Source organism: Buceros rhinoceros, unplaced genomic scaffold (genome assembly GCF_000710305.1).
Source record: "Buceros rhinoceros silvestris isolate BGI_N320 unplaced genomic scaffold, ASM71030v1 scaffold43306, whole genome shotgun sequence".
In the NCBI taxonomy this organism is placed as follows: Eukaryota; Metazoa; Chordata; class Aves; order Bucerotiformes; family Bucerotidae; genus Buceros; species Buceros rhinoceros.
In genome coordinates, this window is record NW_010417720.1 from 1 (window position 1) to 15798 (window position 15798).

Sequence of the window (15798 nt, forward strand, 5' to 3'; positions counted from 1 at the left end):
GCCGAGTTCCTGCCAGCCCGAGGAGTGAGTGTCCTGATGGTTCAGGCGCTCTGACTGCCGGCAGATTACCCGGGATAAAACAGTGTTGTATTTCTGTAGTGCAGTCTACCAGCGCTTCTACTTGGGAATACATATGGCAGTAAAAGCTTTCTTTTGTTTTAAAGCCAAGGAGAATATCCAGGAAATGAAGAAGGAGCTTGATGCGCTTTTGCAAACAGCTGAGGCGGCCTTTACAGTGGAGCTGCTGAAGATGCCAGTTGCCATCAGGAAAATGAAAAGAAAAGACTTGCTTAGTAAGTGTGTGTGGTCTGACATCTGCCAGGGATGCAGACATCATCGCAGCATGATGTACCCTTGACTAATGTGAGGAAACCTGGAAACCTGTAAAAAGTTTGCTTTATCTGATGAATATTTTAAGCTCATCACTGCAGATGCTCAGCAAACACTCTTGTTCAAGTAGACTGACCTGTGTGACACCGGGTATAGAATTAGTAGGTGACAGTGTACAGAGTGTGGAGCCTTGATTTATGTGTGCTCTTAAGTCACCTTATTTAAAGCCTGAAGAGGCAAGGAATAATTACAAGTCTAGTATTTTCTATGCATAACAACTTAAGCACAAAATTCTTTCCATCCAAATCTGTTTATCCTAGCCACAGAGACTGTCCTTCTGTAATTTGAAGTCTTTTACTACTGAGCCTAATCTAGTTGTTTACTTGTGATGATGAGTGAACAAGTTTAATTTTAGCCTCGCACTGGTGCGGCAGTTTAAGCCGCGGCGTACAGTCAGCGTCAGATGAATGGCGAGAACTGATGTTTATGGAATCTACCTTGCAGCTGGAAATTGCAGGGGCCACACAAAGATCAAACCTGAGACTTGAAGAACTTGAGTTTACTGTAATCCTTTGCTGAGTATGTATTTCAATGTCTGTCTTGAAAACTTCTCCCTAAAAGCATCCGCTTTCAGCAGTGCAATGTGAGGGTTTTTTTCTTCTTCAGACTCAGATTATACACTCCGACTGTGCTTAGTATCCTTTCAGAGATGAGACGCGCTGACATGGCCTAAGATTTTCATTGTTGTTTTGAAGGAATGACTATCCTACAAGACTCGAATCTTGTTGCAGTGCAGCAGGGTAATGCTAGCTCAGGATAACCATTCACATGTTCAGAATGGATTCAAACGTGCAAATGCTAGCTCAGGGTAACTATTTAAGCAACTGTAATCCTGAATTACTTGTTTAGCCTCGTAGCCTGTAAGATATGAACCTGCAGATAATTACCCAGGTAATAGTATGTAAGCAAGTTATACTTTCTTGAGTTACAGATTTGGAAGGAGGGGAGGAAGTGGCTCTTGCTGCTGCAGTGGTAAGTGTGTGTTTACACATTTTATCAGCGCTCACAGAACAGAAGTCTTCTCTGCCTGCTGTAAACACTTCAGACAAACGGTTTTGCTTGGCTGTCTTTTTAAACAGATGATATGAAAAGGCAAGACAGTCAGCCACGGTGCAGTTATGAACATTACCTAAAGCTTTTGGGTCACCTGCAGCCAGAAATCTGGATGTTTCTGAAAAAATAAACTGGTGTTTGGCTAATCCCACTTCTGACACTTTCTTTTATGCCCTTTTAGTTCACTGTCTTGTGTACGATAATATGCATTTAGTGGGCAAAATCTGTTGATTTCCCTTGTTGGATGAACTTTTTTTTTTCCAGACTGACTGCTCGCTCAAAGAAGTACCAAATCCAAAATTGGTGAGGACCAACAGCAAAAAAGGCAAGCCAGTCCATTAATATATAGCTTGGTTCTTAATTTTTCAGTTCTTATTACAAACTGAGCATTTGTAAAGTGAATGTTAGACCTGAAGGACACAGGAGAGAAAAGTGTATAACTAGAAGTATAACAGCGTGATGCTAGAAGTATCCAGCGTGGAGGACCGTGAGCTATGCTGCTGTTGAGGTACTTTAAAACATGAGATGACAGTTCCTGCCCTTTGGATTTATCGCCGAAAACTGCAAGAAGCAACAGATTTAAGCAACTTGTCAGAGCCTTACAGTGTAGCAGAGGAGCCAGGAAATTCACCCTCATCTTCTCAGAGGTTCCCTTTGACCTCTTGCCCATTGTGGTTTGTAAGGAAAATAACCATTTCTCTTCACGCTCCAAAATACGCAGGAAGAAGGACGCTACCGCTGAAGTGTGACTCCGTTTTGTTTGGGGTTGAAGGGTTATCTAGCATCTTTTAACTGTCCTGGGTGCCACAGTGTCCCCGACAAACACACGTGGTTTGCTTTGAACTCTGTCCCGGGGGAATGACTGTGGATAGCAGAGCTGACCCGTAGCTGTCAGTGGGTAAACAGGCTTCAAACAAATGAGTTTGTGTTTTGTGGTGCTTTTTGCTTCTCATGAGATTTTAATTTTGTTTTTCTAATATATTTCTAGTTAAGGTAACTACAATTGTTGAATATGAAGATGCCAAGCACATTTCTGCAAAGAAAATATCTAAAAAAGTAAGTTTCTTCTGAACAAACAAGTGTTTGTTTGTTCAAATTAATCAGTTCTGACCTTCTGTGAACCCCACTAGATCCCTGACAGGGCAGGCCAGTGGCCTGCTGGTTTTTTCTTTTAAATTCAATGTATTTCAGGTTAAGAAAGGTTAAACCATGTAGTAAATTAATTTCGTAATGAAATCTGGCATCTGCACTTCTGGTAACTCAGTCACACACCCTTGCACATACCGGCACAGTCAGTTTCTCTTCACTTGCCAGTAGGTCTTGATGGTTTGAGGAATCAGGTTTTGTTGAAACTTTTGAGAACAACCCCTCTGCTCCATGATTTAGTATGTGCTTTTCTGTATCTGGATGACTTGTGCGTCCTTGTCCCCCTTGATCTCTAAACCAAACAGCGCAGTGTAGTAGCGTTACCACCTCAGTCCATCTGTGCGATGCAGTGCCTCAGCCCGACTCTGAAGTATGTAGCAAGATGACAACAAAAAGATTACAGGCAGAGCTGCAGGCATTAATTATGAGATGGCTTACAAGCTGGAAGGGTGTGTTTGTCCAGAAGGTGGCTGTTTGTACAGAACTGCAGTATGAGCAAATAGGTTTTGGCATTATGGAAGTCCTGTTTGGGAATGCGTATCTACCATTTTGTGTCTAGGTAGAACTATATGAAAGGCAGCACTAAGGGGATTAACTGTTCTTTTTCAACAGTACTGTTCCCTGGAAATACCTATCATTTTGCCTTACCATGCCACTTCTTCTAACTGTGGTCTTGCATCTACATTTTCAGGTTTCTAAAACAAAGTCGTTGGTTTCACTGGCCTCTGGTTTAAATAGCAAAGTGAACCCTCTTTCTAGGTAAGACTGGCCTTTGATAGCTTATTTAACTCACCTGAACTTGTGAATGCTGAATGAAAGTCTTTTCAGATGAAGCAGCTGAGCTTGGAGGCCAACACGAATATATCTGATAAAAACGTCTTCCATAACCTGATTCAGATGCGCTGTAGTGATGTGAACCCTGAACAAAAAAGCACCTCTAGCTGATGAAGGGCTGCAGTTGTATCTCTCAAGCACTGAATGGTGCACAGTTCTGAATCTGCGTGATCAATACAGATTCTCAAACAATACATGCTCTTCCATTAAGTAAGGGAAACATCTTCGCAGCTCTATTAGGACTAATGAATTGTTCAGGAATAATTTTGCCCTTGTACATAGCTGAAGTGGAGGTGTCATTAGCAGGAAAATACGTACTTGCAAAACCACCTTAGAGCTACTTAGTCATGATGGACCAAACTCAAGTCTCACTGTAAGATCTAATGAATCAAAAAATTGGTGGATACCTACATGAAATTGTTTTTGATAAGCTCCTGCTACACCTACAAGGCCAATGTGCATACTTGTACTCGCTGGCACTTAAATTTTCCTATGTTCAAATTGTCTCCAGATAATGCATCAGTATTTAATGTGCCTAAAAGAAATTTTAAAACTCTTAGCCAGGTTTAATTACTTTCTTGAATTGTGATTGTAGAATTTTTGGCTTAATAAAATCAAACTAGAGAAGGCTGCTTTGCCTGGGGAAGTCTTAACTTTTCAGTCTTTGAAGGTTGCTTTTATTCAGCTACCGTAACACTGGGCCAAAAACACACGCCCTGACAATATCTCCAAAACGCGTGTAGGAAAAGGGAGACTGACTGAGTAAACTTCTGTCAATCAGAGTTAAAATCTGAAAAAAGTTGTTCTCTGGATTCAGGTCAACCACACAGGATGAATATCCTGAGAAGTAAGCTAGAAACTTCCCAAGAAACTTTTTGTACACTCAGCAGAAAGCTATGGATGCTCCCTTAATGATTCCTGACTCGGGTATCGCTGTCCTCTCTTACCTGCTAACGTAAATTACCCTTGCGTTCCCCGTTACACTGTGTCTACCTCAGGAGAGCTTCTTCCCATGGATGTGTACTCGACCTCTGTCCTGGAGCACTTTTCCAATTTACAGCTGTCTATCTTCATCCCAGCTAAAACTCTATAGTAGGTAGGAGGAAATAAATAATAAAAAAAACAAACCCCAAACCAACAACCGTGGTTTTTTTTTTTTTTAAGGTCTGTTCACTCTTCTACAAACATAGCTGATGCCATTAAGACACTTGCTTCTGATTGCAGTGCCACAGATTTCAAAGCCACACCAAAGATATCTAAAAGGTAAGGAGTTTTGGCTTGTTTTTAATAAATAACTTGTTAAATACCAAAACACTATATATATACACATTAATATAAATCCAGATATTAGTCACCATCAGTCTGGATTTAATAGATCTTGAGATCTGTCACTAGATTTGGTAGCAGGGCTATAGACCAGTCACACCCCCTGCTTTCATTGTGGGCATTAACCTACATTCTCATGGAGGTGCAGGGTTTGGTGTTACCACTAAGTCAATTTAAAACCAAACAGATACGTATATGTATGTACTCTATACATACACTATACTCCCACCCATTGTTGTTTAGAAGTATAGTTTACAGCTTAAACTAATTCTCAGAGCCCAGGCTTGATTAAAATGTCACCAGTACTGCTGTTTACACACCCAAAACACCAATGCCCCAAGGAACCCCAACCGAATAGACCTGACAGTCAGTTTGTTGCATGTTGAACAGTTAAGGTTTTCAGTTATCATTCTCCACATGTACAGAGCTGGGTTTTGACAGGAGTCATCAGCTGAAGTGAGGGATCGTGAGACCAGCAAGAGGCTTCGTTTCGCCTAGGTCTGCTATAAATTTTAGAGGCTTGCTTCCGTGCAGAAGATACTAAAATCTTACATTTTTGAAATGGAGTAAGAAAAACTGCGTTGTGAAAGGCGGCTAGGAATTTGGCATGGCATAATGCACACCCTGTACCTCCGAGAACTATCAGTGGTTCCTGATAGCTCCTTCTGTAGCAGACAGATAAAGCACACGCCTTATCTTAAGCCCTGAGGCATGAAGTTTCTTCTCTCCAGAACTGTAAGCGTTCACTGTTGATACTGGAGAGTGGATATTCTTGTTACTGAGTTATTCTTGTTACTCGGTCCGGACACCGGGTTGCTCACTGGCCTGTAACACAGGCTTACAAGGTTAGTTCAGTGTTTCAGGGTCATAAAATGTTATAGTGGTGCTGGTAAATGCTGTCAGTGGTTGGATTTCCCGCAGGCTTCAGGCAGAAATGGAAAAACTTAAACAGGACTGCCTTTCTGTTAGGTATGCTTGCTAGTATTTGCGTTTGCTTCATGCTTGAAGGTTTCCTGCAGAGCACAGGAAGTTAACCTCAGAGGAGCATTTTTATTTTATTCTAGTGCTGGATTACAACAGACCATCTCAAGATCTGTACCAACCAGTGGAAGAGTTCAAGGCATGTTACTGAGAAGTAAATCGGTACCCCAAGATAAAACTGTTCCATTTGTAAACATTCCCCTGGCTGATGGACAGGTATTAACCCTTCTTTTATTAAAAAACCCCAAACAACCAAACATTTTCATCTTACAGCAGTTGACAAACCATGAATAGCCTGATGGTGGTAGCTTTTGCTATCCCTAAATGAGTTGCTGCTAAACAAAAGGAAAAATGGATCCTAATGTTCTGCGGGGAAGTACGTGGCTGGCCACGCGAGATAAAAATCAGTTTTTAAACTGTTTCTCTTTCTGTTTAGACACTCTGTACGGCTGGTGGAGACCTCCATAATATCGATGTGCAACTGCTAAATCGAGATACAGTACAGCATATTCATAACTTAGTGGTAAGCTTAAACTAGTGGGCTTACACAGAAATACTCAAGACACCTAATCTCAGGTTTTCACGCGAGATGCTGTCGCGAACGCAAACTCTGGAGTACTTTAACTCTTCTGAGGTTAAGCCCAAATTGGTTGGTGTAAATTGGAGGGAGGAATAGGGCAGGTGTAAACAGGAGGGAGGGGAGAACTGCTGCACACAGACAACACGTAAAACTAAATGCACTTAAATAAGCGTGTGCAGTTTGGCAATTGCCTGGGCGATGACAGAAGCAGGAACTCTCCTAGATTGCTCTGGAAGGCGTCTCTCCTGCCACGTGAGCAAAGTCCATTCTCCATCTCATTCACAAAGGCTTACAAAGCTACAGCCAACTTTTGATTATTGTTATAATCTATTTTATTCTCTGTCTCTTGCTGAGTAAGGACTATACTTCTACTAATTCTCTGCTGCAGTTGGATAGGAGCTGCCTTACCTTTGGTTCAGGGAAGTAAATTGTTTTGAAGCAGAATGACGTTGAATGGAACTTTGTAGCACACAGCACCTAACTTTTCTGAAGATGAGGGTACCTGGGCTTCTGGATGAAGTAATGTGCAGCACTAGAAATTTATCTAGACCTAAGAAATATTCATCAGTGTACAGTCTTGGAGGTAGACTTGAATGAAGCTCTGTGAGTTAAGCTAAAGGTCCGGAAGGTGATGTGTGATTGATAACATGGACCTACCTCTGTATGTGGAGAAGGGGGGAGTGCCTGGTCACTGCTTGCATTAGCAATAGTGGCTTTCTCTTCCAGGTTCTTCTGGGTAGCTGGAACTAAAATGAATTTTTCCCCCCTCAGAGTGAGCTGACCGTACTATGTGGAAAGGCAACAACAGCTAAACCGAGTTAACGGAACTGCCTTGTGACTACAGAATATTCATGGCAGCTCTTGCTTGCTGCCTCTGAAGTGTTTAGATAATGCCTACAATGTCTTAATAAAGCAGTATACTGCCCAGGTAATGTTTTTATATAAAAGCTTAGGATGTGACGTGTATTCTTTAATTCCTGTTATCTCTGAAATTCACAGAGCTCTGTGAAAAGATAACTCTACTTCTCCAACTTCTTTATAAAAGACTTAGTTAACATCTAGGCTCACTTCACTGTAACATAAGCAGTAACAGGTTGTGTGCAGGAAGTAAGTTTTAACTCTATTCTAAGTAAAACTCCCTGAATTTTTTTTTTACATGTATCTGTAGAGCTCTTCAATGTCATTCTTCCATGCATGCCACAAGGAGAACATAGTGTTGCTTTACCACTTCACATCCTTGAGTCTAACTCTGGAATTAAGTTGAAGTGCAAATTCCCAAATTCTTCAGTATAATTTTAAGGCATATATCTAGGTCTGGGGTGGCATATATGAATCTGACACAGGAGTAAAACTTATTTCCGATCTTGTGCTGTGACATGACAGCAATGTGCACGATGACAGGTACTATCTCAGACTTACTGTGATTTGTGGTGTCAGTAGCATTTCTGTAGTTACTTATGTACTTCTGAGTAACTTACAGAAAAGGCTTTTGCCGTCTCTCCAGGGAATGTCAGTCCAGCGGTCACTCTGTGGGGAGTGCTCTAGTATTTTCAGAACTTGAGGGTGCACTTGGCTTTTACTCCGCCAGTGGCCATTTCAACTGAAGTGCTTTCACTGTGGTAAAGGATGGTAGGAGAGACTCCAATGCACTTTTTTTTTTTAAACTATAACATTAGTTTAAGAATGAAGTCAAGATTGGTTTTTCCTTCTGTTCTGCTTCCACTCTTGCTTCACTTCACCTCTCAGATTGTACATAAAGTTACAGAACATCCATGGTTAGTTCTGTAAATCAGTACTTTAACCTGAATTAACATCCATTTCCCCTTAAATTGGTAAGGGCATCACCTCAGTGCAATACCAGCTTTTGAGTATTGCAGGCAAAGGACAGTTCAGGATGGATGATTTAAATATTCACTCCCATGGTACACTAAGGTAACCCCACTGGCAATGCAGTATTGAAATCCGTGGTTTATTCAGTCTTTGGAGAAGGTGTAGCGTTAGGCACGCTTCGCAAGACCGACAGACACCTGTGACGCAGATCCCATGTGGAGATGAGGGAGGGGAGTAGTCATACTACTACAAAACCAGCTGCCAGTGTTTAATCCAGCCTGCTCCTGTTAAAGTATTTTGATTGATTTATGCAGTTTACATACTAGCTTTTTTGTGACTCAAAGGCTACCAGCAAGGGCTAGGAGGGTGTTTGAGAGCCCTGCCACAAAGGGCAAAGTCAGAGCTCTGCTCTGTGATGAAGCAGAAGCACTCTTCAATCAACTGTTCTGAACTATCACCAAACTGGACCACCTCCGGAACTCCAGCATCTACAATGCACCTTTCAGAGGGCTAAGGCAGCATAATTAAATGCCCCACACCTCCTCAGCAGTGATTGTTTGAACTTCATACTTGCTGTAGTGAAAATATACGGATTAATAACCAAAACAAACTTTTCCTATTGCATCCTGTGTAGGGGGCTGAGAAATTGCTGCATATTAACAAGTAAATCTTTGACATGTTTAATTTTTTTCCAAAATGAGTAGTAATCTTTCTTCCACTGATTACTTTTAACTTCTTCGCAGACTTGTTTTTCAAAAGAAAATAGCCTCATCTTTTACTTAAGCAAGAACCACACCACTGTCACTATCTTATGACTAAATACTCACTGTGAGCACCTTGGTAAGTTAAACACACTTGAGGACAGATAAGACTTTCTGTGCAACTCAGCCTGAGGTCTGGATGTGCAGAAGTAGGTATGTCACAAAATAAGCTAGACAAGACTCCCTGAGATTTTTTTCATTTGGTTTCTCAAGGCCAGTATTTGCTATAATAAGAAATGTCAACTACACAATGGTTCCCGTCAGTTCTGGTGATCCCATTTTCTCCCTGCATGTACAGAATACTCATTTAAATGTTCATATTATTATCTCTAACATTTGGTTATTCACAGGACAGACACACTGGCCAAGTTGAAGCATTAATAGCTATGTTAAGCATTAAACTTCATCAGTAAGCTACCAAAGCATTAGTAGTAGCTGTAGTAGTATATTGCTTGCAACTTAAATATTGAAACCAAGAGAGTGTAGATGGCAAATTTACAAAGTTTTTCTACGCTTTTTCTACACTTTTCTACCTTTGTAAAGGGATACCCTCTTAGCAGAGCAGGAGATACATATATAATAAGGGCAACACTGAAGAAGTCACCATTCATTGAATGCTGCTGTCAGGAGCCTAAATTAAGGCAAACTCAGGACTGAAACAGAACTAGACTAACACACTATGCACAGTGATCAGCTTCCTCCCCACCCCTTCATTTCAGAATGCTATCCAAACTTAATATGAATCCCTTCTTCTGTGCCCCAAAAAAGCAATTTGAAAGTAAGGAGATAAAACATGTAGACTAAACACTCAGTTTTCCAAGGAGGTAAATCCTGCAGCTACCAAGACAACAGGCATTTTCATTCTTTAGGCAGTGCAGGTGAGATGGACTGACTGCTGGGAAAAGTGAATCAAGAGGAAGGGTCAGTATGTAACCATGGCTTCGTGAAAAGCAACCTGAGGTTTTAATAAATGAAAATAAAGATTGACTAGCTGAGAATGCCACAGCACAAGAAGTCAATACTGAAATACAGGTCAAACAAAGTATTTATTCTTGCTTCAGTCTGAGAGTCTATAACAAAAATCTTCAGCAACACTCAAATGCCAATGCCTACCCAAGTACATGGAAACCCTTGGAGTTCACACCTTCAACCTCATTGATAAAGCATCAACAACTATCTGAGCAATATTTAAACAAGTCACACTTCAGATTTGTAAAGAAAGTAGAGGCATCTTTCAACTTCCTCACTTCAACAGGAAGAGGACTTTGCCATCAAGAAGCAGGTTACCAACCAAAGTTCATGCACAGTTCCTTAAACATTGTAACAGTGTTTAGATAACTAACTGTACCTGATAATTATTTAGGGTCACATTTTTACTTTGTTGTAGTATTTCTACCAATTATTATAACAAAAAGGGACAGAACTGAAGATGGAGGACAATGTCTTAACGGGTAAAACCAAGTGCAAACTACTGAAAAGTAACAAAGCCATCTGCATTTAGTGTGTTTCCAGTTAAAAACTTTGACAAGTACAATACTAATCTCACTCACTTTACAAACCATGTTAACACAACCAAAAGTTGCCAGCCATAACATTCATTTTAAATGGGAAACATTTCTCGAGGAAGTCAGGCTTCATCAGTCTTTAAAGACACCTTTATTTTGATCATCTTCATTTAAAAGGTTTTTTTATCTTCTGATTGAGCTCAGATACCCTTGTTTTGCTTCATACAAAGGGGACATGGCTGCAGCCTTCTCTGTCCATTTAGTTGTATCTCATCTCAAGATTTTTATACGTGGTACACAACTGTTATCTAACTGCAACCTAGTCTTAAAGCAGCTTCAGCCTCCCCGTGTTTATAAAACGTCTACCATCTGCATAGTTTCTTTGTACACAGAATAGTTAAAGCCACTGGAAAAGTAAGAGTTACAAGGCAAAAGAAATACATTATACACCAACTGCTTTTATTTAGTTTCAGAAACCGTTCACAAGATGGTAGAAAAAACTTACAACCACTTCTAATTTAGTCTTCCATTGTTCCCAATCAGCTCTAAACCCATTATGTGCAAAGCCCATTTACCATGCATCTAGATGATAGATACAGGCTATGAAATTCTTTATTCTACTTGTAGCAGCTTATGCAGGTGCAGCCAAATACCAAGCCTCAGGACAAATTGTACACAAACTTTACAATGTAGAATTTGAATTTAAAATATGAAACTTAAAACCTACACAAAACTGATAAAAATCAAGCACAGATACGAGGACAAACTTAAAACCCATGTGAAAAGGAGTCTTGTCTTCCTTTCAAGTGCTTTATTCTGCTACACAGTCAAAATGAAGATGTAAGCTTGTGGTTAGTTTAAATTACACTCTGTAGATACTATAGACCAATTTAAAAGTTACACATACAGCAAGAGATGTCCATTGGTTCTCTGGATTACTTATACAATCCAGCTGGATTGTTGAAAACAAGTCAGGCAAAATTTGAAAGAAAATCCTTGTGCAACTTTTTAGACAAACGTTTACTGATGGGCACACTGTACCCCAGGTCCATGATGGCTGCTTTCTTCATCAGAACTATCGTTATAAGCTTCACGTCTCTGGCCACCACCGGAACCACGAGTGGTATCAAATTCTTGAAGATCTACCTCTTCTGCATCACCAATCACACTGGGAAATTCTGGTCTAGCTGGCAGAAGGTCTTCAAGTTCCTGCCCCCCAAAAAAGAAGCGTATTCAGTACTGCATCTACAACTGCTAAATAAAAGTACCAGTTTCCCATAACTTCGAGACTCCCTCTCAGAGCAGGCTTGGTTTAGAACTCTAGGCTAATGTTAACCCTGAAGTGTATACTCATTTGAAAGTATCCAAAGTGTTTGCATGAACTAGAAGGTGCCACTTAAAGAAAACCAACAGCTCCACGTATCACTGACCAGAAGCGCAATTACTAAGTACAGCTGCACTCTGAAAACTTACCTCACAGCACCAGGAAGATCATTCTTCCTGCCCTCATCTGCCTGGCTCTCAAATACAGGTTTCCATATAAATCCACATTCTAATGGGTACGTGCAAGTTACACGTTGCCCACGAAGAACATTAAAGGAACAGTTGTACTTGCATCTAAATGTAAGCACTGAAAGCAAACCCATGAGGTACAACACACACTTTGCACACGCTGTCAAGTATGACCACCACATTCATGCTGGAAAAACTACTTACTGAAAGCTTTTCTGGGCTAATCCAGTTATTTTCAGGAAACTGAACATCAAATTTAATGTAAAGATCTCCCTTCTCAAAAGGATTGCGATACTGCGGCATTCCTTCACCTCTGACTACACGAACACAACCTGTAATTAAAAAACAACTAAGCTGGACAGTGCTACTTCAGAACAAATCTCTCTCGATGCAGTTAATTGCTCTAGCCTAGGTTCAGTTAGGAGGACAACAGGAATGGGATTAAATGTTCAAGAATCACAAAACCATAGTCCAAGTCCTTATCAGGTCAAGCTCACCTGGTTCAATTACTTTTCCAGGAGGATATTTAACCACAATCTGACGTCCATCAAGGTGCTTAAATGTGAACTGAAATCCACACAGTGCTTCAACCAGTCCAATCTTATGTGTCATGTGCAAGTCATTCCCATCCCGCTGGAACACCTACAAAACAAAACCCAGGACATATCTTTTCTAGTCCTATAATCCTATCTCCCCAAGACTAATTATTTAGAGTTCACTATTATTTATTCTTAAAATTCAATGTGAGAGCAACAGCCTTTGTACAAACTTGACTCTGTTACTTCAAATAACGCGCTTGGAGAGAAAATGTCATCTAAGATAAGGGAAACCACATTATATAGCATCTGTAAGGTCCAAATTAAACAAGAAGAACGCAGCTGCTATACAGGCCTCTTACCCTCAAGATTTTTTACAGAAGCAACCTATAAATAAAGCTTAGGACAGTTTGACACTGCTTTGACTGCACCAGAGTACAAAAAACACATCTTTTTTCCCCCTCAGCATTTAACTAGTCATCATGCATATCTGCTTCAACTACCTTTATCTACAGCAGGGTTTTGATCAGTTAGTCCACAGCTGTCCTAAGTGATCTTTAAGCCGTATCACTCAAGATTCTCAGGGTAAATGTAAGGTTTACCCACTGGCAGAACCGTGACTCCCACCTCAAGGGAAATTTTAAGAACTCTAAAAGCTTCATTAAAAGTCAGTCTAGTTTTACTCACAAGGACACAAGGTACAGTATTTTTCAGAACTGTTAATTCTGTAAAGCTAGATGTAGTTCATTAGAAGACTAAGAGGGGCATCCACCATCTGGAATTTGATGCCATCATGCACATCTGACTGCTTCTCCTTTATCATGGCCAAAACCAGTTGAGATGCCATGTTTCAGCCAGTATTACGGAAGAAAGAAGAGAGGAATGTGTAAAGAGCTAGGAAAAATTGACTAACAAATTAACAGTCCTTGACACAGCTTTTCAAGCTTTCAAAGTACCTCCACCACCATTACAGTCAACATTTTTTCCCAGAGTGTAACACAAATTATTTCTTCCTTCGTCACAGTAATACCTGTCTTTCTAAACAAAAGCATTCAAAAAAAAGCAGCAGTCACCTCAATTCCACCTCAAGGGAGTTTTAAGACAGGCAGCACCCGGCATGTTGTTAGTGCCACAAGCGAAGCAGACTGAAGTTCACGTCCTGAACAGCTCTTCACTGCATCCACTGTATCAACGTTAGCCTGAGCTTACCGAGGAAGCTACCTTTCACTACCATTAGGAAGTACCAAAATCTGCGTGTCCTCTGGCTACAGACTTGCCCAGTTTTTTCTGGCTCACCATGAAATCCATGTTACTTGCTATAAATCTGTTAAAAGCTATTCACCACCTCTCCCAGAGAATTACTTCAAAATTAACAGCCCCCTCTATCACCTAAATATTAAAGACTAGACTAAAGGCAATTAGAATATAAACGCAAAAGCATTACCTCATTCTCCTTTTCTTGGAGTAAGAGGACAATATCACCTGGTTCCACACCTGGAGCCTGATCTGCTTCTCCACTGAATGTAATTCTTTGCCCATGTTTCATGCCTTTGTCTACATGGACTTCAAGTATTTTTACCTCTTTGATCACCTTCTTCCCTTCACATTTTTTACAGCGGTCTTTTTCATTAATTACTTCACCTAAAGAAAGACAAATTTTTATTTCAGAGATTTCCTCATAATTGCATCCAATTCAGAAGAAAAACTATTTTAAAGTAGGCTGAAGAATACATGCAACACAACTAGCGATTTAGATGTTTGATGCTTTATCAATTCCTCACAAGAGGAAGGGCAGGTTCAATTTACCCTTCAATACCCTTCCAAGCTCTCTTATCAAGGATTTTGAAAAAAGAGTGCTTTAGGGAAAGGTAAACCAAGACTGTCTATAGCTTCTTCTAGTGTTACCTTAAGTTTTATTTTGGCTCCAATATCACTATCACTCAACTTAATACTCTCAAGAAAAAAAAAGCCTACTTTTCCATTCCTTATTATGCTGGAGGATGACAGCTATAAGAGAAAGTATGAAGCTAAAACCAAACTGAAGCACCTCCCTTCTGTTAAAAGTCAGAATACAAATTTCAAGCTATTTCATTGAATTTAGGAAGCTTAGTTCCACTTCTTTTAGTAACAGTGAAAAGAGGATTACTGGGTTCTGTTCATTGGCAGATGCATTTTGCAGTACACCACCACCACAAAGAGCTATGTATAAACACAGCCGGTAACACCAGGCGGCCTTGCACCCAAAATGGGGCGAAGATAACTGGTAAAACCACAGGTTCATGCAAGAGCAATATACACGTTTTCCCACAGAAAGGATCTGATTTTCTGACACATGAGGGATTTCACTTTTACACTCTGAAACCTAATAGTTTATCACTTTGTCCATCACCTCTAGCAAGGCAATTACTTTTTCCAGCAAACTGAAGATGACTATCCAAAACAGCTTCAATTCTCTTGTTCTGCTTAATCTTTATTCTTCAAGTAAGCTGTTGTCTTTGTGCAGAGTAACTGAAATATTAGGGCACATGCACTGCACAATTTCAGTACTTATTTCCAATACTGCTCCAAGTGCCACAAACAGCTACACTAAGCTTAAGACATTAAACTTGCCAGCTTAAACCACCCTTCTGTGAAACAAAGCATAACAATTAAACACAGTTGAAACTACTAAGTATGTAGGTTAGGTATGTAAACTGTGAAAACAAGATATTCAAAGTTATCATTATGAAACGTTTTGAATAGTCACAAAATACAACTCTTTGTAATTTCTGAGTATTGTGAGGAGTAAAATCATTCACAAGGTGACATTACTACACTGCAAACTACAGCAGGTGTAAAAAGGAATCACATGAAGTGCAAATTGTGTGCTGAACTTGTTCCCCCAAACACAACAAATTCAGCAAAAGATATCTTAATTTGAAGAAGCTAATATCTGACTTCAGGTTTCCATTTTTAACCTAAACACGTCCTTGGATATCAAGAGACTGCAAAAAGACTAAAAGGACCTGAAGTAAAAAAAAAAATTTTTACTGTTTTAACACAAGAGTAACATCAATAAGTAATATTCACATCTAGGCGGTATAAAAAAAAAAAACACCACACCCAAATCTGTACTGTTCAAGCTTCCAGGCTGATTTTCAGTACACTAAAAATACAAATCTCGCTGCTGTTCTGAGTAAAACTTCTCCATGTTAACATTAGATTAAGACACAACTGACTAGATGGGAGGAAAACTGTCCTGGATAAGTTCCTCCTGAGATCTAACCAGGAGGCCGAATCCTACTAAACACATTTAGCAACACAGAATAGCTTGGCCTACCTTCTCCATTGCAGTCAGAGCACAC

The 15798-nt window shown here is 40.1% G+C and overlaps 2 protein-coding genes across 2 annotated transcripts in view; one reads left to right on the plus strand and one right to left on the minus strand.

The window, feature by feature from the left end:
• Positions 1–164: 164 nt before the first annotated feature.
• Positions 165–7132, plus strand: LOC104495310 (borealin-2-like; the record flags this gene model as incomplete). The annotated part of the gene is made up of 9 exons (XM_010138262.1): positions 165–293; positions 1322–1362; positions 1708–1768; positions 2432–2499; positions 3281–3348; positions 4588–4686; positions 5814–5946; positions 6167–6253; positions 7082–7132. Coding segments are annotated over 9 exons (737 nt in total), but the record flags the coding sequence as incomplete, so codon positions are not given.
• A 3715-nt stretch (positions 7133–10847) lies between these two features.
• Positions 10848–15798, minus strand: part of DNAJA2 (DnaJ (Hsp40) homolog, subfamily A, member 2) — a gene marked incomplete at its 5' end in the record, with an annotated part of 8156 nt that continues 3205 nt past the window's right edge. The window contains 5 exons of the mRNA XM_010138263.1: positions 10848–11615; positions 12123–12250; positions 12416–12560; positions 13899–14095; positions 15774–15798. The exon at positions 15774–15798 is cut by the window's right edge and continues 12 nt beyond it. Coding sequence (XP_010136565.1) covers positions 11427–11615; positions 12123–12250; positions 12416–12560; positions 13899–14095; positions 15774–15798 — 684 coding nt within the window. The remainder of the gene's footprint in view (positions 11616–12122; positions 12251–12415; positions 12561–13898; positions 14096–15773) is intronic.